The 21802-nt window shown below is 37.2% G+C and overlaps 1 protein-coding gene across 2 annotated transcripts in view; it reads right to left on the reverse strand.

Annotated features, from left to right (window-relative positions):
* Window positions 1-1462: 1462 nt before the first annotated feature.
* The window catches only part of TMCO5A (transmembrane and coiled-coil domains 5A), a 33582-nt gene continuing 13242 nt past the window's right edge, over window positions 1463-21802 (reverse strand). The window contains exon 11 of one of the 2 annotated variants that reach the window (XM_026456334.1): window positions 1463-1557. In XM_026456334.1, coding sequence (XP_026312119.1) covers window positions 1539-1557 — 19 coding nt within the window. In that variant the 3' untranslated portion in view covers window positions 1463-1538. Of the gene's footprint in view, window positions 1558-18395; window positions 18783-21802 lie in introns of those variants that run through there. The other variant, XM_023230278.1, reaches the window with a different exon arrangement.

The raw sequence follows: 21802 nt of genomic DNA on the forward strand, positions 1-21802 counted from the left end.
AAGGTAACCATACATCCTGGTTTTCTGAAACAGTCCTGGCTAACGTCTCTTTGTCCTGGCATAATTATTAACAGCATTCCTTTCTATTATCAAAAGTGTCTCAATTTGTACAATAAATTACTTGATCACTTTGTGTAGGATCAGTTTTCAATAGTGACATTATGTGTTCTCACAAAGCAATGGCAGTGGACCAAGGTGTCCCAGGTTGACTCCTGGCTGGTGTGAATGCTAGAATGACTCCTCCCTGCCCTTGGACTTAAGAGCTATAAAGACTCCTGACAATTTAGGTGGGAGAAATAACTTCAAGAAGGAGTTCATATATATCCTGTTTTTTTTTTTTAAATTTAATACATGGTATATTATTCAGTTTTATGCAACTTTCTGAAAAGATATACTTCACTGCAGTGAATAGTACCTGTATGTGACCAGAATTTCTGTTTTCATCTAATACTAAGCTAATAGGGTAGAATTTTTTACCTTAAATTAAGAAGGTGACAGCCTCTGGGAACCATTCTACTCTTTATGCTTCCTCCTTAGCATGTAACTGACCCTATAAAAGTAATCTCAGTTTGGATTTTCCTTTTAATCCAGAAGTTAATTAAAAGGATCTTTTATAAAATTTGCATGTGGCTAGATATTACTGGTTGGTTACACATTTTCATAATTTCTATAGTCATTGCGCAATGCCTAGAAAATATGACCTGCTTGATATCAGCTTTCTTAAAGTTAATGACATTCTTAGACCTAAAACCTTATCATTTAAAATAATTTTCTCTTGTACTGGAAAATAATGTAGAGTATATCCTATTAGTAAGGCATGTGAGTATTTCAGCAATTAATTGGAAAAAGAAGAGGTGTGATATATATGCTACTTTGAGTTGGTGAAGCAATTTATACCAGTCATGTTCTAGTTATTTTAGAATTGTTGCTTACTTTAGCCGTAGTGACCTGATTATTTACATGGTTCTTAAACTGTAGTAGTCTTCACCACCTTAACCTACAATCTTTAGAAGTTATAATTTTTGCTTAAGCTCTTTGTAGTAGCTTTCACCACCTTAACCTACAATCTTTAGAAGTTATAATTTTTGCTTAAGCTCTTTGTAGTAGCTTTCACCACCTTAACCTACAATCTTTAGAAGTTATAATTTTTGCTTATAGGAAGACACAGAGTTTAACAATGAAGTAGACCTCTGCTTTTGCATGTCCAGCATCCCTTTTCTCTTCCATAGGAACTGGGCCCGTTTTACTGGGAGAAATACATTCCACATAGTTTAGGTGATTCCCTTACTTTGTTCCTCTTCTTTTACCACTCTTAGTCCTTAATAAGGTGCTGAACATATGACATAAGCTTGACCAATCAGAGTACTCCATCCCTCTGGCCACATTGACTGTGGGACAGGGTAGGCAGTTGACCTCAGATAGGCCAGTTTATGACCTTTTCTGGACTTTACTGCTGAACCTATTGGAAAATACTTTTATTCTGCAAAGACTGCTAATCTGGTAGTACGAGATTTAGGTTGTTGGCAGCCATCTTGTCACTAAAAGGAGAAGACCCATCTGAAGAAAGAAGAAAAAGAAATGGTGTCTCAAAGACATTGTTTTGAGGTTTCCTGCTTTAGCCTTGTCTAAAGCCCCAAATCTATTCATGCACTTAAAAAAATTTTGTGGGTACATAGTAGTTGTGTATATTTATGGAGTATATGAGATGTTTTGATACAGGTATGCAATGAGTAATAATCACATCATGTAAAATGATGTACCCATCTCCTCAAGCATTTATCCATTGTGTTTACAAACCAATTATACTCTTTTAGTTATTTAAAAATGTACAATTAAATTGTTATTGATGATAGTCACCCTATTTTGCTATAAAATACTAGGTCTTACTTTAAAAAAAAATCCACTAAGCATTCTCACCTCCCTGCCATCACGCTTCACAACCTCTGGTAACCGTGGTTCTACTCTCTATCTTCATGAGTTCAATTATTTTGATTTTTAGATTTTACAAATAAATGAGAACATGTGATGTGTGTCTTTCTGTGCATGGCTTATTTCACTTAGCATGATGGCCTCCAGTTCCAATGCAAATGACAGAATCTCATTTTCTTTTTATGGCTGAATAGCACTCTATTGTATAGATGTACCATATTTTCTTTATTCATTCATCTGTTGATGGGCACTTAGGTTGATTCCAAATTTTGACTATTGTGAACAGTGCTGCAATGAACATGAAAGTGTAGATGGCTCTTCAATGTACTAATTTCCTTTGAGTATATACCCAGCAGTGGGATTGCTGGATCATATTGGATCATATGGTAGCTCTATTTTTAGTTTTTGAGGAACCTCCAAACTGTTCTCCATGGTGCTGTACTAACTTACATTCCCACTAACAATGTATGAGCATTCCCTTTTCTCTCTCTCTTTGCCAGCATTTGTTATTCTGTTTTTGGATATAAGCCATTTTAACTGGGGTGAGGTGATATCTCATTGTAGTTTTGATTTGCATTTCTCTGATGATCAGTGATGTCAAGTACCTTTCACATGCCTGTTTGCCATTTGTATGTATTCTTTTAGAAATGTCTATTCAAATATTTTGCCCATTTTAAATCAGATTATTAGATTTATTTCCTATTGAGTTGTTTGAGCTCCTTATATATCCTGGTTATTAATCCCTTGTCAGAAGAGTAGTTTGCACATATTTTCCCCCATTCTGTGATGTGTCTCTTAACTTTGTTGATTGTTTCATTTGCTATGCAGAAGCTTTTTAACTTGATGAGAACTCATTTGTCCATTTTTGTCTTGGTTGCCTGTACTTGTAAGGTATTACTCAAGAAATTTTTGCTCAGATCAATGTACTGGAGGGTTTCTCTGCTGTTTTCTTGTGCGAGTTTCATAAGCTGAGGACTTAGATTTAAGACTTTAATCCATTTTGATTTGGCTTTTGTATATGGTGAGAGACAGGGATTTAGTTTCATTTTTCTGCATATGGATATCCAGTTTTCTCAGTATCATTTATTGAAGAGACTGTCTTTTGTCCCATGTTTGTTCTTGGCACCTCTGTAGGTGCCAAGGTGTGTAGATTTGTTTCTGGGTTCTCTATTATGTTCCATTGGTATACGTGTCTGTTTTTATGCCAGTACCATGCTGCTTTGGTCACTATAGCTCTGTAGTATAATTTGAAGTCAAGTAATGTGATTCCTCCTGTTTTATCCTTTTTGCTTAGAATAGTTTTGGCTACTTTGGGTCTTTAGTGGCTCCCTATAAATTTTAGAATAGTTTTTTTTTTTAAATTTATGTGAAGAATGTCATTGGTATTTTGATGAAAATTGTACTAAATCTGTAGATTGCTTTGGGTAGTATGGATATTTTAACAATATTAATTCTTCCAATCCATGAACTTGGAATAACTTTCCATTTTTTGGTGTCCTCTTCAATTTCCTTCATCAGTGTTTTACATTTTTCATTATAAAGATTTTTCACTTCTTTGGTTAATTCCTAGATATTTAATTTTATATGTGGCTATGATAAGTGGAATTATTTTTTATTTTTTTTTCAGATTGTTCACTGTTGGCATATAGAAATCCTACTGATTTTCACAAAGTGGGGAGAGGTCATCATGGTGGATGGGAGGCAGGACTAGATTGCAGCTCCAACTCAGACAGAGAGAGAAGCATGCAGAGGCTCACATTTTGAATTGTAGCTCCAGATCAACTTCAAGAACAAACCAGCAATTCTGAGAGGGCCCACAGATCCTCTGAAGGAAGTGGACTGCTCCTGCAGGACCCAGAAGACACCCCAAATACTCTGTTGGTATTAATGGCTGAGAGACCCATAGACAGTTCACATGACAGGACTCTGTGTAGACAACCCCCAGTACCAGCCTGGTACCTGGTAGACTTGCTGGGTGGCTAGACCCAGAAGAGAGACAACAATCACTGCAGTTCAGGTCCAGGAATCCACATTCTTAGGAAAAGGGGGAGAGTACTACATCAAGGGAACACCCCATGGGACAAAATAATCTGAACAACAGCCTTCAGCCCTAGACTTTCCCTCTAACAGGGTCTACCCAACTGAGAAGGAACCAGAAAACCAACTCTGGTAATACAACAAAACAAGGCTCTTTAACACCTCCCCAAAATCACACTACTTCACCAGCAGTGGATTCAAACCAAGAAAAAAAACCCTGATTTACCTGAAAAAGAATTCAGGAGGTTAGTTATTAAGTTAATCAGGGAGGCACCAGAGAAAGGCAAAGCCCAATGCAAGGGAATCCAAAAAATGAAACAAGAAGTGAAGGGATAAATATTCAAAGAGGAGGTAGCTATTCTTATATCAGACAAAACAAACTTTAAAGCAACAGCAGTTAAAAAAGACAAAGAGGGACATTATACAATGGTAAAAGGCCTTGTCCAACAGGAAAATATCACAATCCTAAACATATGTGCACCTAACATTTGAGCTCCATAATTTATAAGATAATTACTAATAGACCTAAGAAATGAGATAGACAGCAACTTGATAATAGTGGAGAACTTCCATACTCCACTGACAGCAGTAGATAGGTAATCAAGACAGAAAGTCAATAAAGAAACGATGGATTTAAATTGTATCTTGGAACAAATGGACTTAACAAATACATATAGAACATTTTATCCAACAACTGCAGAATATACATTCTATTCAACAGCACATGGAACTTTCTCCAGTATATGCCATATGATACGCCATAAAATGAGCCTCAATAAATTTAAGAAAATTTAAATTATATGTAGCACTCTCTCAGACCACAGTGGAATAAAACTGGAAATCAACACCAAAAGGAACCTTCAAAATGATGGAAATACATGGAAATTATATAACCTGCTCCTGAATGAGCAATGGGTCAAAAATGAAATGAAGATGGAAATTAAAAAATTCTTCTAACTGAAGGACAATAATGACACAACCTATCAAAACATCTGGGATACAGCAAAGGCAGTGCTAAGAGGAAAGTTTACAGCCCTTAACACCTACATCAAAAAGACTGAAAGAGCACAAGCTGACATTCTAAGGTCACACCTCAAGGAACTACAGAAACAAGAACATACCACATCAAACCCAGCAGAAGAAAGGAAATAACAAAGATTAGAACAAAACTAAATATAATTGAAACAAACAACAACAACAAAAGAAATGCAAAAGATAAATGAAACAAAAAGCTGGTTCTTTGAAAAGAGTGATAAAATTGATAGATCATTAGCAAGATAAACAAAGAAAAGAAGAGATAAAATCCAAATAACCTCGTTAAGAAATGAAACAGGAGATATTACAACTGACACCACAGAAATACAAAAGATTATTAAAGGTTATTATGAACACCTTTACACACATAAACGATAAAACCTAGAAAAGATGGATAAATTCCTGGAAAGATACAACCCTTCTAGCTTAAATTGGGAAGAATTAGATACCCTGAACAGACCAATAACAAGCAGCGAGATAGAAATGGCAATTTAAAAATTACCACCAACAAAAAAAGTCCAGGACTGAATGGATTCACAGAAGAATTCTACAAGACATTCAAAGAAGAATTGGTACCAATCATTTTGACACTATTCCACAAGATAGAGAAAGAGGGAACCCCCACACCCCCAATTCATTCTGTGAAGCCAGTATCACCCTGATACCAAAACCAAGAAAGGACACAACCAAAAAAGAAAACTACAGATTGATATCCTTGATGAACATAGATACTAAAATCCTTAACAAAATACTAGCTAACTGAATTCAACAACATATCAAAAAGATAATCCATCATGATCAAGTGGGTTTCATACCAGGGATGCAGGGATGGTTTAACATACACAAGTCAACAAATGTCATATATTACATAAACAGAATTAAAACCAAAATCATGTGATCATCTCAATAGATGAAGAAAAAGCATTTGACAAAATCCAGCATCCCTTTGTGGTTAAAACTCTCAGCAAAATTGGCATACAAGGGAGATACTTCAATGTAATAAAAGCCATCTATGACAAATCACCAGCCAACAGGATACCGAATAAGGAAAAGTTGAAAGCGTTCCCCCTGAGAATCGGAACAAGACAAGGATGCCCACTCTCACTACTCCTGTTCAACATAGTACTGTAAGTCGTAGCCAGAGCAATCAGACAAGAGAAAAAAAAAGGGCATCCAAATCAGTAAAGAGGAAGTCAAACTGCCACTATTTGCTGATGATATGATCGTTTACCTTGAAAACCCTAAAGACTCCTCCAGAAGGCTCCTAGAACTGATAGAAGAATTCAGCAAAGTTTCCGGATGCAAGATTAATGTACACAAATCAGTAGCTATTCTATATACCAACAGTGACCAAGGAGAGAATCAAATCAAGAATTCAACCCCTTTTACAGTAGCTTCAAACATAAAATAAAATACTTAGGAATTTACCTAAACAAGGAGACGAAAGACCTCTACAAGGAAAATTAAAAAATATTGCTGAAAGAAATCATAGTTGACACAAACAAATGGAAACACATCCTATGCTCACTGATGGGTAGAATCAGTATTGTGAAAATGACATACTGCCAAAAGCAATCTACAAATTCAACGCAATCCCCATCAAAATACAACCATCATTTTTTGCAGAATTAGAAAAAACAATTCTAAAATTGATGTAAAACAGAAAAAGAGCCCACATAGCTAAAGCAAGACTAAGCAAAAAGAACAAATCTGGAAGCATAACACTACCTGATTTCAAACTAATCTATAAGGCCATAGTCACCAAAACAGCATGGTACTGGTATAAAGATAGGCAAATAGACCAATGGAACAGAATAGAGAACTCAGAAATAAACCCAAATACTTAGAGCCAACTGATCTTCGATAAAGCAAACAAAAACATAATGTGGGGAAAGGACGCCCTTTTCAACAAATAGTGCTGGGATAACTGGATAGCCACATGTAGGAGAAAGAAAGTGGATCCTCATCTCTTGCCTTATACAAAAATCACCTCAAGATGGATTAAGGACTTAAATCTAAGACCTGAAACTATAAAAATTCTAGAAGATGATGTTGGATGTTGGAAAAATCCTTTTAGACATTGGCTTAGGCAAGGATTTCATGACCAAGAACCCAAAAACAAATGCAATAAAAACAAAGATAAATAGCTGGGACTTAATTAAACTAAAGAACTTTTGTCTGGCAAAAGGAATAGTCAGCAGAGTAAACAGACAGTGCACAGCGTGACAGAAAATCTTCACAATCTATACATCTGACAAGGGACTATTTGGAATCTATATTCAGAATCTACAACAAACTCAAACAAGTCAGCAAGAAAAACCAAACAATCCCATCAAAAAGTAGGCTAAGAATATGAATAGACAATTCTCAAAAGAAGATATACAAATGACCAACAAACATATGAAAAAATGCTCAGTATCACTAATGATCAAAGAAATGCAAATCAAAACCACAATGTGATACCACCTTCCTCTTGCAAGAATGGCCATAATAAAATAAAAAAACAGTAGATATTGACGTGGATGTGGTGAAGAGGGAACACTTCTACACTGCTGGTGGGAATGTAAACCAGTACAAATACTATGGAAAACAGTGTAGAGATTCTTTAAACAACTAAAAGAACTACCATTTGATCCAGCAATCCCACTACTGGATATCTACCAGGAGGAGGAGAAGTCATCATACAAAAAAGATATTTGCACACTCATGTTTATAGCAGCACAATTTGCAATTGCAAAATCGTGGAACCAGCCCAAATGCCCATCAATCAACTAATGGATAAACAAATTGTGGTATATTTATATGATGGAATACTACTCAGTCATAAAAAGAAATGAAATAATGGCATTTGCAGCGACCTGGATGAGACTGGAAGCCATTATTCTAAGGGAAGTAACTCGGGAATGGAAAACCAAATATCATATGTTATTATTGGTGTGTGGGAGCTAAACTATGAGGATGCAAAGGCATATGAATGATACAATGAACTTTGGGGACTTGTGGGGAAGAGTGGTAGGGGGTGAGGGACAAAAATATTTTTAAAAAGATTACAAATATAGTGCAGTGTATACTGCTGGGGTGATGGGTGCACCAGAATCTTACAAATCACCACTAAAGAACTTACTCATGTAACCAAATACCAACTGTACCCCAATAACTTACAAAAAAAAGTTACTGATTTTTGTATGTTGATTTTGTATCCTGCAACTTTACTGAATTTGTTTATCAGTTCTCAGTAGCCTTTTTTGGTGTATTCTTTATTTTTTTTCCAAATATAATATCATCTGAAAACAAGCAGAATTTGACTTCTTTCTTTTCAATTTGGATGTTCTTTATTTATGTATCTTTTCTGATTGCTCTAGCTAGGATTTCCAGTACTATATTGAATAACAGTCATGAAAGTGGACATGTTCCAGAAAATAGAGGAAAGACCTTCAGTTTTTCCTCATTCAGTATGATACTAGCTGTGAGTCTGTCATATATGGCTTTTATTATGTTGAGATATGTTCTTTCTATCTCCAGTTCTTTGAGGGCTTTTATCATGAAACATTGCTGAATTTTATCAATTGCTTTTTCAGCGTCAATTGAAATGATCATATGGATTTTGTCCTTCATTCTGTACATATAATGAATCACATTGATTGATTTGTGTATGTTGAACTATCCCTGCATCCCAGGTCATGATATATGATCTTTTTAGTGTATTGTTGAATTTGGTTTGCTGGTATTTTGTGGAGGATTTTGCACCAATATTCATCAGATATTTTGGCCTGTAGTTTTCTTTTTTGATGTGTTTTTGTCTGATTTTGGTGTCAGGGTAATATTGACCTTATAGAATGTGTTTGGAAGTATTCCCTCCTCTTCTGCATTTTGGAATAGTTTGAATAGAATTGGTATTGTTCATCTTTATTTATTTTTTAATTATACTTTAAGTTCTGAGGTACATGTGCAGAATGTGCAGGTTTGCTACATAGATAAACATGTGCCATGGTGGTTTGCTGCACTCATCAACCCATCATCTACATTAGGTATTTCTCCTAATGCTATCCCTCCCCTAACCTCCCACCCCCTGACAGGCCCCTGTGTGTGATGTTCCCCTCCATGTTCATGTGTTCTCTTATTCAACTCCCACTTAAGAGCGAGAGCATGTGGTGTTTGGTTTTCAGTTCCTGTGTTAGTTTGCTGAGAATGATGGTTTCAAGCTTCATCTGTTGCACTGCAAAGTACATTAACTCATCCTTTTTTATGGCTGCATGGTAGTCCATGGTGTATACATGTCACATTTTCTTTATCCAGTCTGTCATTGATGAGCATTTGGGTTGGTTCCAAGTCTTTGCTATTGTGAACAGTGCCACAATAAATGTACGTGTGCATGTGTCTTTTTAGTAGAATGATTTATAATCCGTTGGGGATACACCCGGTAATGGGATGGCTGGGTCAAATGGTATTTCTAGCTCTAGATCCTTGAGGAAATGCCACACTATCTTCCACAATGGTTGAACTAATTTACACTCCCACCAACAGTGTAAAAATATTCCTATTTCTCCACTTTCTCCCCAGCATCTGTTGTTTCCTGACATTTTAATGATTGCCATTCTAACTGGTGTGAGATGGTATCTCATTGTGGTTTTGATTTGCATTTCTCTAATGACCAGTGATGATGAGCTTTTTTTCATGTTTGTTGGCTGCATAAATGTCTTCTTTTGGAAAGTGTCTGTCCATATCCTTTGCCCACTTTTTGGTGGGTTTTGTTTTTTTTTCTTGTAAATTTGTTTAAGTTCTTTGTAAATTCTGGATATTAGCCCTTTGTCAGATGGATAGATTGCAAAAATTTTCTCCCATTCTGTAGGTTGCCTGTTCACTCTGGTGATAGTTTCTTTTGCTGTGCAGAAGCTCTTTGGTTTAAGTATATCCCATTTGTCTATTTTGGCTTTTGTTGCCATTGCTTTTTGTGTCTTAGTCATGAAGTATTTGCTCACGTCTATGTCCTGAATGGTATTGCCTAGGTTTTCTTCTAGGGTTTTTATGGTTTTAGGTCTTACGTTAAGTCTTTAATCCATCTTGAGTTAATTTTTGTATAAGGTGTAAGGAAGGGATCCAGTTTCAGTTTTCTACATATGGCTAGCCAGTTTTCCCAACACCATTTATTAAATAGGGAATTCTTTCCCCATTGCTTGTTTTTGTCAGGGTTATCAAAGATCAGATGGTTGTATATGTGTGGCATTACTTCTGAGGCCTCTGTTCTGTTCCATTAGTCTATATATGTGTTTTGGTACCAGTACCATGTTGTTTTGGTTACTGTAGCCTTGTAGTATAGTTTGAAGTCAGGTAGTGTGATGCCTCCAGCTTTGTTCTTTTTGCTTAGCAGGATTGTCTTTGCTATATGGGCTCTTTTTTAGTTCCATATGAAATTTAAAGTAGTTTTTTCCAATTCTTTGAAGACAGTCAATGGTAGCTTGATGGGGATAGCACTGAATCTACAAATTACTTTGGGCAGTATGGCCATTTTCACGATATTGATTATTCCTATCTGTGAGCATGGAATGTTTTTCCATTTGTTTGTATGCTCTCTTATTTCCTTGAGGAGTGGTTTGTAGTTCTCCTTGAAGAGGTCCTTCACTTCCCTTGTAAGTTGTATTCCTAGGTATATTATTCTCTTTGTAGCAATTGTGAATGGGAGTTTACTCATGATTTGGCTCTCTGTTTGTCTATTATTGGTGTATAGGAATGCTTGTGATTTTTGCACATTGATTTTGTATCCTGAGACTTTGCTGAAGTTGCTTATCAGCTTAAGGAGATTTGGGGCTGAGACGATGGGGTTTTCTAAATATACAATCATGTCATCTGCAAACAGGGACAATTTGACTTCCCCTTTCCGAATTGAATACCTTTTATTTCTTTCTCTTGCCTGATTGTCCTGGCCAAAACTTCCAATACTACGTTGAATAGGAGTGAGAGAGGGCATCCTTGTCTTGTGCTGGTATTCATAGGGAATGCCTCCAGTTTTTTCCCATTCAATATGATATTGGCTGTGGGTTTGTCATAAATAGCACTCATTATTTTGAGAAATGTTCCATCAATACCTAGTTTATTGAGAGTTTTTAGCATGAAGAGCTGTTGAATTTTGTTGAAGGCCTTTTCTGCATCTATTGAGATAATCATGTGGTTTTTGTCATTGGTTCTGTTTATATGAAGGATTACGTTTATTGATTTGTATATGTTGAACCAGCCTCACATCCCAGGGATGAAGCCAACTTGATTGTGGTGGATGTGCTACTGGATTCCGTTTGCCAGTGTTTTATTGAGGATTTCCAAATCGATGTTCGTTAGGAATATTGGCCTGGAATTTTCTTTTTTTGTTGTGTCTCTGCCAGGTTTTGGTATCAGGATAATGCGGGCCTCATAAAATGAGTTAGGGAGGATTCCCTCTTTTTCTGTTGTTTGGAATACTTTCAGAAGGAATGGTGCCAGCTCCTCTTTGTACCTCTGGTAGAATTTGGCTAGGAATTCAACTGGTCCTGGACTTTTTTTGGTTGATAGGCTATTAATTGCTGTCTCAATTTCAGAACTTGTTATTGGTCTATTCAGGATTCGACTTCATCCTGGTTTAGTCTTGGGAGGGTGTATGTATCCAAGAACTTATCCATTTCTTCTAGATTTTCTAGTTTATTTGCATAGAGGTTATTCTTTGACGTAGTCTGTATTTCTGTGGGATCAGTGGTGATATCCCCTTTATCATTTTTTATTGCATCTATTTGATTCTTCTCTGTTTTCTTCTTTATTAGTCTGGCTAGTGGTCTATCTATTTTGTTGATCTTTTCAAAACACCAGCTCCTGGATTCACTGATTTTTTGAAGAGTTTTTCGTGTCTCTCTCCTTCAGTTCTGTTCTGAGTTATTTCTTGCCTTCTGCTTGCTTTTGAATTTGTTTACTCTTGCTTCTCTAGTTCTTTTAATTGTAGTGTTAGGGTGTTGATTTTAGATCTTTCCTGGTTCTCTTGTGGGCATTTAGTCCTATAAGTTTCCCTCTACACACTGCTTTAAATGTGTCCTCGAGATTCTGGTACATTGTGTCTTTGTTCTCATTGGTTTCAAAGAACTTATTTACTTCTGCCTTTATTTTGTTATTTACCCAGTAGTCATTCAGGAACAGGTTGTTTAGTTTCCATGTAGTTGTGCCTTTTTGAGTGACTTTCTTAATCCTGAGTTCTAATTTGATTGTACTGTGGTCTCAGAGGCTCTTTCTTATGATTTCCATTCTTTTGCATTTGCTGAGGAGTGTTTTACTTTCAATTATGTGGTCAATTTTGGAATAAGTGCAATGTGGTGCTGAGAAGAATGTATATTCTGTTGATTTGGGGTGGAGAGTTCTGTAGATGTCTATTAGATCTGCTTGGTCCAGAGCTGAGTTCAAGTCCTGGATATTCTTACTAATTTTCTGCCTTGTTGATCCATCTAATATTGACAGTGGGGTATTAAAGTCTTCCACTATTATGGTGTGGGAGTCTAAGTGTTAAAGTCTTCCACTTTTTTTTTTTTTTTTGAGATGGAATCTAGCTCTGTCACCCAGGCTGGAGTGCAGTGGTGCGATCTCGGCTCACTGCAAGCTCCACCTCCTCACACCATTCTCCTGCCTCAGCCTCCCAAGTAGCTGGGACTACAAGCGCCTGCCACCACGCCCGGCTAATTTTTTTTTACTTTTAGTAGAGACAGAGTTTCACCGTGTTAACCAGGATGGTCTCGATCTCCTGATGATCTGCCCGCCTTGGCCTCCCAGAGTGCTGGGATTACAGGCGTGAGTCACTGCACCTGGCTGTCTTCCACTATTATAGTGTGGGAGTCTAAGTCTCTTTGTAGGTTTCTGAGAACTTGCTTTATGAATCTGGGTGCTCCTGTATTGGGTGCATATATATTTAGGACATTTAGCTCTTCTTGTTGCATCAATCCCTTTACCATTATGTAATGCCCTTCTTTGTCTCTTTTGATATTTGTTGGTTTGAAGTTTGTTTTATCAGAGACTAGGATTGCAACCCCTGTAGTTCATCTTTAAATGTTTGGTAGAATTCAGGAGTGAAGCCATCAGGTCCTGGGTTTTTCTTTACTGGGAGACTATTTATTACAGCTTTGATCTCATTACTTGCTATTGGTCTTTTCAGGTTTAGATTTCTTCATGGTTCAATCTTGTTGTTTTTGTCTAGGAATTTGTCAATTTCTTCTAGATTTTCCAATTTATTGGCCTATAGTTGCTCATAGTGGCCCCTAATAAATCATTTGAATTTCTGCAGGACCAGTTGCAAGTCTACTTTTTTCACCTCTGATTTCATTTGTTTGGATCATCTCTCTTTTTTTCTTAGTCTGGCTGCAGGTTTTTCAATGTTGTTTAAATTTTCAATAAAGAAAATTTTTGTTTCATTGATGTTTTGTATTGTTTTCTTCATTTTGATTTCATTTATTTCTGCTCTGATCTTTATGTTTCTCTTCTACTAATTTTGCATTTGTTTTGCTCTTGCTTTTCTAGTTCTTCAAGATGCATCATTTTGTTGTTTATTTAAAGTTTTTCTTCTTTCTTGACATAGGCACTTATAGCTATAAGTTTATCTTTTAGTACTACTTTTGCTGTATCCTGTAGGTTTTGTTACGTTGAAACCTATATACAAATACTATTTGTTTCAATTATCATTTGTTTCAAGAAATTTTTAAATTTCCTTCTTAATGTCTTCATTGACCTACTAGTCATTCAGGAGCATATTGTTTAATTTCCATGTATTTCTATACTTTCCCAAATTCCTCATTATTGATTTCTAGCTTTATTCCATTGTGGTCAGAGAAGATGGTTGATATTATTTAAATTTTTGAGAATGCTGTTTTGTGACCTAAAATATGGTCTATTCTTGAGAGTGATCCATGTGCTAAGGAAAATAATGTGTATTCTGAAGCCGCTGGATGAAATGTTCTGTAAGTATCCATTAGGTTTATTTGGACTACAGTGCAGATTACATCCAATGTTTGTTTGTTGATTTTCTGTCTAGGAGATATGTTCAAAGCTGAAGGTACAGTGTTAAAGCCTCCAGGTATTATCAAATTAAGGTCTATCTCTCTCTTTAGTTTTAATAATATTTGCTAGGTCAGGCACGGTGGCTCAAGCCTGTAATCCTAGCACTTTGGGAGGCCGAGATGGGTGGATCACGAGGTCAGGAGATCGAGACCATCCTGGCTAACACGGTGAAACCCCGTCTCTACTAAAAAATACAAAAAACTACCCGGGCGAGGTGGCGGGCGCCTGTAGTCCCAGCTATTCGGGAGGCTGAGGCAGGAGAATGGCATGAACCTGGGAGGCGGAGCTTGCAGTGAGCTGAGATCCGGCCACTGCGCTGCAGCCTGGGCGACAGAGCCAGATTCCGTCTCAAAAAATAAATAATAATAATAATATTTGCTATATATATCTGGGTGCTCCAGTGTTGGGTGCATATATATTTAAAATTGTTGTATCCTCTTGCTGAATTAACCCCTTTATCATTATGTAGTGACCTTATCTCTTATATTTTTACTCGTTAAATCTATTTTGTCTTATGTAAGAATAGTTATTCTTGCCTAAAGTGTGTTTCTTTTAGACAACAGATCTTTGGGTCCTGTTCATAAATTCATTCAGTCAGTCTATGTCCTTTGATTGGAGAATTTAGTCCACTTACATTCAATGTTGTTATTGATAAGTAAAGACTTACTTCTGCCATTTTGTTATTTGTTTTCTTATTGTTTTGTGGTCTTCTCTTCCTTCTTCCTTTTCTTCCTGTCTTCCTTCTAGTAAAGGTGATTCTGTCTGGTGATATAATTTAGTTTTTTGGTTTTTTTTTTTTTTTTGCATTTTTTTGTGTATTCATTGTATGTTTTTTGAGATTACCATGAGGTTAGCAAATACTATCTTATAACCCATTATTTTAAGCTAATAACAACTTAACATTACTTGCATAAACAAACATGAAAAAAGAAAATAAAGGCTCTATTTCTTAACTTTGTACCCCCACTTTTTAACTTCTTATTGTTTCTACTCATATCTTGTTATACTATCTATGTTCTGGAAAGTTGTAGTTATTTTTGATTGGTTCATTGTTTAGTTTTCCTACTTAAGAGTAGTTTACATACCACAGTTACTATGTTATAATATTGTGTTTTTCTGTGTACTTACTATTAGCAGTAGTTTTGTACCTTCAGATAATTTCCTATTGCTCATTAACGTCCTTTTCTTTCTGATTAATGTACTCTCATTAGCATTTCTTGTAGGATAAGTCTGGTGTTGATGAAGTCCCTCAGATTTTGTTTGTCTGGGAAAGTCTTTATTTCTCCTTCATGTTCGAAGGACATTTTCACCAGAATGCTATAGCAGGATAAATGTTTATTTCCTCTAGCACTTCAAATATATCATGCCACTCTCTCCTGGTCTGTAAGATTTTCATTGAAATGTCTGCTGCCAGACATATTAGAGCTCCATTGTACATTATTTGTTTCTTTTCTTTTGTTGCATTTGTGATCCTTTCTTCATCCTTGACCTTTGGGAGTTTTGATTATTAAATGCCTTAACATAGTCTTCTTTGGGTTAAATCTGTTGGTGTTCTATACTTGGATATTGATATCTTTCTCTAAGTTTGGGAAGTTCTTTGTTACTATTCCTTTGAATAAACTTTCTATGCCTATCTCTTTACCTCCCCTTTGAGGCCAGTAACTCTTAGATTTTTTCTTTTGAGGTTACTTTCTAGATCCTGTAGTGTGCTTTGTTGTTTTTCATTTTATTTTTTCCTTTTATGTCTTCTGCATATTTTCAATTAGCCTGTCTTTAACCTCACCAATTCTTTCTTCTGCCTGATCAATTCTGCTATTAAAAGACTCTGATGTATTCTTCAGTATGCTAAATGCATTTTAACTCCAGAATTTCTGCTTGATCTTGATTCTTTTAAATTATTTTAATCTCTGTGTTAAATTTATCTGATAGAATTCTGAGTTTTTCTCTGTGTTATCTTGAATTTGAGTTTCCTCAAAACAGGTATTTTACTTTTCTGCCTGAAAGGTCACATATCTCTGTTTCTCCAGGATTAGTCCCTGGTGCCTTACTTAATTTGGTGAGGTCATGTTTCCTGAATGTTGTTGATGCTTGTAGGTGTTTGGTGTTGGGGCATTGAAGAGTTAGGCATTTATTGTAGTCTTCTCAGTCTGGGCTTGTTGGTGCCCATTCTACTTGGGAAGGCCTTCCAGATATTCAAAAGGACTTTGATGTTGTGATCTAAGCCATTACCTGCTGTAGGGGCCACCCTAAGCCCAGTAATACTGTTGTTCTTGCCGATTTGTAGAGGTACTGCCTTGATGGTTTTGAGCAAAATCTGGAAGAATTCTCTGGATTATCAGGCAGAGGTTCTTATTCTCTTTCCCTACTTTCCCCCAAATGAATGGCATCTCTCTCTTTTCTGAGTCACCTGGAGTTCTGGGTAGTGTAACACAAGTACCTCCGTGGCCAAAACCACTAGAATTGTGCTGGGTTAGACCTGAAGCTAGCACAGCACTAGGTCTTACCCAAAGTCTGCTGTAATCACTCCCTGGCTATGTCCTATGTTCACTCAAGGCCCTGGGGCTCTACAATCAGCAGGTGGCAAAGCAACAAGGCCTGTGTCCTTCCCTTCATGGTGGTGAGTTCCCCCTGCCCTGTGCATGTCCAGAGGTGCTGTCAGGGGCCGGGGTCTAGAGTCAAGAACTTTAGAAGTCTACCTGATATTCTGTTGTACTGCAGATGAGCTGGGTTTCAAACCAAAAGTCTCAGTTCTTCCCACTCTTCCCTCCCTTTCCAAAAGCAGAGATGCCTCACACCATGGCCACTGCCACCATAGGCCTATGGGGAGTACTGCCAGACTACCACTAATATTTCTTTTAAAAAAGCCCAAAGGCTCTTCAGTCAGCTTGTAGTGAATGCTGCCTGGCCTGGGACTCACCCTTCAGGGCAGCGAGATCCCCTCTGGCCTAGGGCAGTTCCAGAAATGTATTTCAAGAGCCAAGTCCTGAAACTGGTGACCCAAGGGCTCACTCTGTGCTCTACCCCACTGTGGCCAAGCTGGAAGACAACGTCCACTTTGCTTTTTTCCTCTGCTTTTCTCAGATAGAAGGAATCTGGACCCATAGCCACAATAGCTGGGACTATGCTGAGTCTCAACCTGAAGCCAGAAATTCTCAGGGTCTTACCCAAAGCCCCCCATATGGTACCTAAGTATTGCTGCTGGTTATTCAGGGCCCAAAGGCTTTTCAGTTAGCAGATGATGAGTCCTTCGAGGACTGAGTCCTCTTCAAAGTAGCAGGGTCCTTTCTGGCCCAGTGTGTGTCTAGAAATGTCATCTGGGAGCTAGGGCCTGGAAAGGCGGCTTCATGACTCTGACTGGTACCCTATCTTGCAGTGGCTGAACTGCTATTCAAGATGCAAGACAAAGTCCTCCCAACTCAAGCCCTCCTTGCGCAGATGGAAACGGTCTCTTTTGGAATCATGAGCTGTGCTGCCTGGGATTAGGGGAGGGGTAATTCCAGCACTCCCTTAGCCACTCTGTGACCACCCCCGCTCCCCACCAAGTCCACTGTGTCTGGGCCTAGTGCAGCACTAGGACTCACCTAGGAATTTCAACTTTATTTAAGCCTCCAAAGTACTTTAGCTTGGCAGTGGCAAGGCTTGCAGAAACTTAAATTCTGACAGCTGGGATCAGCAACGCTTCACTAGTTAGGGCTGGATTAAATTATCCCTCTGTGGCAGGTGTCACGTGAGTTGGGTCTGGTTTTGTTTTCTGTTATAATAGGGAAGCGCTGAGTTCAATGTCTCACAGATGCTGCAATCTTTCTCTCCCCAGCACACAGAAATGTTCTCCACACCACACCCCTGCTGCTGGAGGATGGGGAAGGGGTGGTGTTGGCGATTCCAGACTGCTTTTCCTATCTCTTCAGTGCCTCTTTCAGCAATATGAAGTTAAAACTACAGACTGTGAGTGCTCACCTGATTTTTGGTTCTTATAAAGGTGCTTTCTTTATGTAGATAGTTGTTAAATTGGTGTCCTTGAAAGACGGATAATTGATGGAGTCTTCTGATTTCTTGCCTGGCTTATTTATTCATAGGCTTTTTATTTTATGTTTAAATATGTAAATGTAAATATTTATGGATTTGCTATAAATTACGTCAAGCTAAGGTCACTTACAACCTATGAGTTCTAATATAAGTAGTAAGTAATCTTCTGTATTTCAGGAATCCAGTGTGTCAGATTTTTTGCTATTCACTAGAATAATTTATCAATTAACTTTTCTTAGCATCTATGTAATTCCCCAAGATCAGATTTGTTTACTATCAGATACTAATTCAGCCGATCCATAGAGCCACATAAATCTATTACAGAGCTTTTTACTGGGCAAGGTTAATCCTGGAAAGATGATGTGGTGACGGAAGGTCGTCGAGTAGGCAAACGATGAGGAAAAAACTGAAGCAAATCTCTTTCCTCCACAAGTTTCATGCCTCCCTTCTACACGCTGGGATCCCACTTCCCTTCTGTTGCTCAAGGATATTTCTTGAGGAATCAGTGGGGTAACATGTCCTTTGTCTCAAGTGTGAGAGATGGAAAGAAGAAACATCTGAGCTTCCACAAGGTGCTCCTGCTCAGCACCTTGGGCAGTACATTGATGAGGAGATCTGGATTTATGAATCTTACATGAAAAAACAGGTAGCTCAGCAGTCTGATGAGAAATAGGGTGATGAAAAAGAGACAGCAAAAAATCCTAAAAAGAGAATGCCATGAAACTGTTAACCAGAAGGTTAGAAAACTTGGAACAAAAAATAAATCATACCTGAATGCGTGTCTGTCTCCTAATTGATATTCTAATGTCTCTCATGGATTATCACCCCCTTTCCTGACAACCCTTTATAATGGCAGCTCCCCTCTCCCATGTTCTGGCCTATTGGTTATTCTCTGTCCTTTACCATGTTTTATTTTCTTGGTAGCATTTATCACTAAAATAATTTTGTTCTCTGATTTTTTGTTTTGTTTATTTTTGGTTTTGTTTTGGCGAGTTGTTTTTCAAAACAGTTTCATTGGTTTATAACCCTCTAGCAAGGTATAGGTTTTGTGGACCCATATCCTCGCCAACACTTGATTATCAGATGTAAACACTTTTGCTGATCAAATGAGTGTAAAATAATCTCTCAATGTGGCCTCAATATGCATTTCCCTGAGGAACAGTGATGCGGAACATCTGTTGATAGGTTTATTGGTTTTACATGTTTCTTCTTTCCCATTTATCTACAAGGTAGTTTGAGCTTTTCTTATTGATTTGTAAGAGTTTGTTTTACGTTGTTGATATCAATCCTTTTCCATTGTGTGTAGTGTTATATAGCCTCCCAACTTTATAACTTTCACTTGCTCTAAGATGTTAAAGAAAAAAATTCTCAATTTTAATAGGGTATAGTTTGTCAATCTTTTCTTTAATTAGAATCAACGCTTTCTGTGTCCTTTTTACAAAAATTCCCTATCCCAAGACCTGAAAGATACCCATATTTTCTATTAAAAGTCTATGTTTGTTTAAAAATATGTCTACAGATTCTTTGTTACTCCTCCTTTCAAGAGAATTCCCCTCGATTGGAGTGTGGACTGGACTTAATAACTTACTTCTAAAGAATGGAATATGGTGGAAGTCACAGTATGTAGTGTAGCTTCCTAGATTACATCATAAAGGTATTGCAGTTTTCTCCACATACTGTGGAGGAAGCCAGCAGTCATGTTGTGAGGACACTCAAGCGGCCTTATGGGAGGGTCTGTGCAGTGAGGAACTGAGACTTGGTGTCAACAACCAGAAAAAGCTTGCCAGATACGCAAGTTAGTTACCTTGGAAATATAACTTCTAGCTCCAGCCAAACCTTCTAATGACTGCAATTTTGGTCAACATCCTAACTGCAACTTCTTGACAGATATTAGCTAGAACCACTTGGCTAGTACCACCTGGCCCACAGAAACTGCTAATAATTGTTTGTTCTTTGAAGTCACTAAGTTTTGGGGGTAATTTATTATGTAGCATAGAAAATAATACAGGGTTTTGAAGATTTTTTTTTTTTAAGCATTTACATCTTTAACACATCTGGGCTTGCCTTTTGTACATACTGCATTTAGTGATCCAATCTCATATAGATAACCATTTTTTTCCTGCTGTTCTTATTAAACAGTTCATTCTTCCTTTTCCTTTGACATGCAGTCACTGTCACATACCAAAGTTTGCTATGTGCACAATTTCTGAACTCTTTGTTCCATTCCACTAGGCAGTTTTCCTATTCCTGTCCCAATACCATACCATAATGATTACTATAACGTCATAGTAAGTCCTGATAGCTGGAAGGGCGTGTTCCCCACTCCCTGCTCTTTAAAACTGTCCAGGTTATTCTTGACCCTTTATTCTCCATATAGAGTATATTTTAGAATAGTTTTATTCAATTCCATGAAAAACCCTTTGGAGAGTTTGATTGAAATTTGGTTGAATTTATCAATTATTTGGAGGCAATTCTTACTGTTTTGATATGAGTTTCTATCCACGATTATGTTGTCTTCTTTCATTCATGTTATTCGTAACATTTTGTAATAATTTTTTATAAACCTCCCTATGGTGGTCTTGATTTGTTTTTTTCTTTCAACTGATGAGTTATTTAGGCCTTATGGCTTTGTTATGATTTGCATGAGGAAACCTTCACCATTTCTTTCCTGTATTATCCTTACCCAGCTGTTTTGGGGGTGCCTCTGCCCCTGGACAAATTCACTATTCACTTTTAAAGGTCAAAAACAGCCCCTTCCCTTCCACTTTTCTCAAGTTTGCTGCTATGGTTGATCTTGGTAACAGGAGCCAGCACTCATTATAGCACAACACCTTGGTCAAAATTAGAATCAGAAGCCCTTGACAAATCTTCCCACCACTCTCCATGAAATTTGAGCCAATACACATGAGAAGGTTCTGGGATTGCATTCTCAGGGAAAATCCTAGGAATAGCCTAGCTTTCTTGTCTCTTGACACTAACTTGAGTTAGTGTCCAGTGTACCAGTGCCTCACAAGATGTTGAAGCAGAACAAGAAAAAAGACATTTATAGTTTGACATGATTAGCTAGACTTTCAGGATCTCTTTTCTAAGATTTCCTTCAGGATGCCAAGTCTGTTTAGGCAGACAGTCCTTATTCTAGAAGTCCACACAGTCAATTCCGTGGTGAGCCCTTGTGTTGGAGTATAAGAGAACAAAGTAGGAGTTCTAGAGAAAATTCTTCTAGTTGTTTCAGGAATATTGTATCTAGGAATACTGAAGGATGTAATATTTCATTTATCTGGTATGAAGGGGTATTCTACTTAAGCAAATTTTCTAGACAATTGGAACTGACCTTTAAGCATCAATAATTTTATGTTAAACATTTTGATGGAACTCTCTCTAAATCATATCTCATACCATTTTGAATATATATTTCTTTATGCCTTCTTAAACAGACTATATTGAATATAATTTGACCTTTTCTTGCAAATGTAGGAGCTTCATGAATACCAATTTTACTTTGCTATCACAGTGTTTCCCTCAGGATGAATATCTACTCAGGTGTTTGAATCTTAAATTCTTTTCAATTTAACGAGTATTTTCAAGCAACCGTTATGTGTTAGATGCTCTTTCTCATAATGCTTGTCTCTCTTCTATCTCTTATTTGTCAGTGGTATACTAGCATGTGACAGGCTTCATTCTAATCTACCAATGCTACTAGGAAACCAGATACATGAAGCGA

Source organism: Piliocolobus tephrosceles, chromosome 6 (assembly GCF_002776525.5).
Source record: "Piliocolobus tephrosceles isolate RC106 chromosome 6, ASM277652v3, whole genome shotgun sequence".
NCBI classification, from domain to species: Eukaryota; Metazoa; Chordata; class Mammalia; order Primates; family Cercopithecidae; genus Piliocolobus; species Piliocolobus tephrosceles.